The sequence below is a fragment of the Alnus glutinosa genome, chromosome 5 (assembly GCF_958979055.1).
Source record: "Alnus glutinosa chromosome 5, dhAlnGlut1.1, whole genome shotgun sequence".
NCBI lineage: Eukaryota > Viridiplantae > Streptophyta > Magnoliopsida > Fagales > Betulaceae > Alnus > Alnus glutinosa.
In genome coordinates, this window is record NC_084890.1 from 8624452 (window position 1) to 8626736 (window position 2285).

General features: G+C 37.4%; 1 protein-coding gene across 1 annotated transcript; it reads left to right on the forward strand.

Moving 5' to 3' along the window:
• Positions 1 to 766: 766 nt before the first annotated feature.
• Positions 767 to 1829, forward strand: LOC133868802 (germin-like protein subfamily 1 member 13). The gene is made up of 2 exons (XM_062305814.1): positions 767 to 932; positions 1150 to 1829. The coding sequence occupies exons 1-2, from the start codon at positions 803 to 805 to the stop codon at positions 1683 to 1685; spliced, it is 666 nt and encodes a 221-aa protein (XP_062161798.1). The 5' UTR covers positions 767 to 802; the 3' UTR covers positions 1686 to 1829.
• Positions 1830 to 2285: the final 456 nt, after the last annotated feature.

Here is a 2285-nt window from a genome sequence, read left to right on the forward strand (position 1 = left end):
TTTAGGTAAGTAATTGTGAGAATGCCTTTGTGGAGCTCACCTTTCCGGATAGGTATTTGGATAACCTGAGACCTGCTCAGTGCTCACGCGTGTAGATTTCATTAAGAGCTTTCTCACAATAGCAAGTCAAAAGGCCAGGCGTGGAATTGAGAGCAGTAAAAAATGATTTATGCAGATCATGATAAGCGTAAATTTCATGGTGTGCTTCATGAATATTATTTTCTTTAGTTAATTGAAAAACATTTTCAGATTAACTAATATTTTACGCCGCACTAAACACTAAAACATAAGCAAACTCTTTTCAAAAAATATTTTACGCAGAAACAAAATGGCTTATGAGAAAGTTAAATACTTTCATTCTCATAAAAAAAGTTTTCATTTATTTTTTATTTTTTATTTTTATTTTTTTAAAAAAAAAGGTGTTATCAAATCTTCAGCAAGCACTCGCTGTTGATTGACCAAAGCACCTCTACAAATATGTTATGGCAATATTAAAGTGTCATGGCCCAATCAAAAAATGAGCACTTGTCAAGAATTTGTTGAGTTAAGCATGTGAAGAAGAAATCCATTAAGACAAAAGAAAAAGCATGAGAAGATGAAACCTAACCAGGATAAAGTTATGAAGTAATTGTTGAAGATCTTCGTCCTTTGTCATATTAAATAGATAACCATTGAAGTCTGAAAACTCACTGTAGCAGAAGCATTGACCACTTCAATAACTGTTATCTATAAATAGACATGTTTCCCACCCAAGCCATGACCAAAGCAATATATTAAGTTGAACACAGAAAGCTTATTAGATATGTCGACGAAAGGTGTCCATTTCCTTGTAATTGTTGCCCTCTTATCTCTGGCATCCTCCCTTGTCTCTGCCTACGATCCCAGCCCTCTTCAGGACATTTGTGTAGCCATTGATGACCCCAAGTCTGCTGGTATTTACTTTTTTTTATTTATCAACCTTGTACATATATATAATTATGGTTTCTCATGTTAACTATTTAAATTCATTATATACTGCTAAGAAGCAACCCTATCAGTACTAGTGCTTTCCTAGTACGTACTCTTGTATGTCATCTTACAAACTGTTAATATATATGAATGTGTCAGTTTCTTTTTCTTTTAATGCTAACAAAGATTTCTTTCTTGCAGTTTTCGTGAATGGAAAATTCTGCAAGGATTTGGAACAATCAAAGGCGGAAGATTTCTTCTTCTCAGGGCTCCAAAATCCTGGAAATACAAATAATCCAGTTGGGTCAAATGTTACTACTGTGAATGTGGACCAAATACCAGGCCTCAACACTCTAGGCATATCCTTGGTTCGCATTGACTTTGCACCAGATGGAGAAAATCCTCCCCACACTCACCCTCGTGGCACTGAGATTCTAGTAGTCTTAGAGGGTACTTTGTACGTTGGTTTCGTCACATCCAACCCGGAAAACCGCCTTTTCTCCAAAATTCTAAACAAGGGAGATGTCTTTGTGTTCCCAATTGGTCTTATTCACTTTCAGTTCAATGTGGGACACACCAATGCTGTAGCCTTTTCTGGTCTAAGCAGCCAAAATGCAGGTGTCATCACGATAGCAAATGCTGTTTTCGGATCCAATCCTCCTATCAATCCTGATGTTCTTACCAAGGCCTTCCAACTTGACAAGAAGATTATTGAATATCTTCAAAAAACGTTCTAATGGGACAACAACTAGAAAAACTTGTGAAACAACTATGAACCTTTGTCACTCAGCCTTGTTTAGCTCATTCCATCATAATGATAATAAAATAAAAGGTTGCCTATGCAATTCTCTTCAGATGGAATTGAGATATAATTTAATATTGATGTTTGTTGAGCATGCACCTACCCCTCTCTCTCTCTCTCTCTCTCTCTCTCTCTTTCTTTATGTGTGTATGTAAGTAAAACACAGAAAAATACTTAATTTTCTAAATCCTGCTGCAAAAACACTCTCAATTTTCGGGCGAAAACGCTCATCCCTCCCAAACTCTCTTCTGACCAGCCTTCCGGCTCAGACACCATGGGAGGAGGGAAGCTCTAAGCTTCCCTCCTTCCCCTCTTCTCCATCTTCTCTTCCCCTCCTTCTTTCCCCCTCAGCTTTCGCCTCTTTTGAGGCCCCGGCCTATCAGCGAGCCCGGCACCTCGTGCATAGTTTTTTATGTGACAAAATAAAAAATATGCATAATTAATTAAGGATAATTGCACCATCGGTCCTTAGGGTCTACTTAAATTACAAATCATTCTATGTAGTACAAAAAGTTCATTGAGGGTCCTTATAGTA

Coding starts and splice junctions, on each gene's coding strand:
- LOC133868802 (XM_062305814.1), top strand. CDS start 803: ATGTCGACGAAAGGTGTCCATTTCCTTGTAATTGTTGCCCTCTTATCT. Junction 933..1,149: donor TGATGACCCCAAGTCTGCTG/GTATTTACTTTT, acceptor TCTTTCTTGCAG/TTTTCGTGAATGGAAAATTC.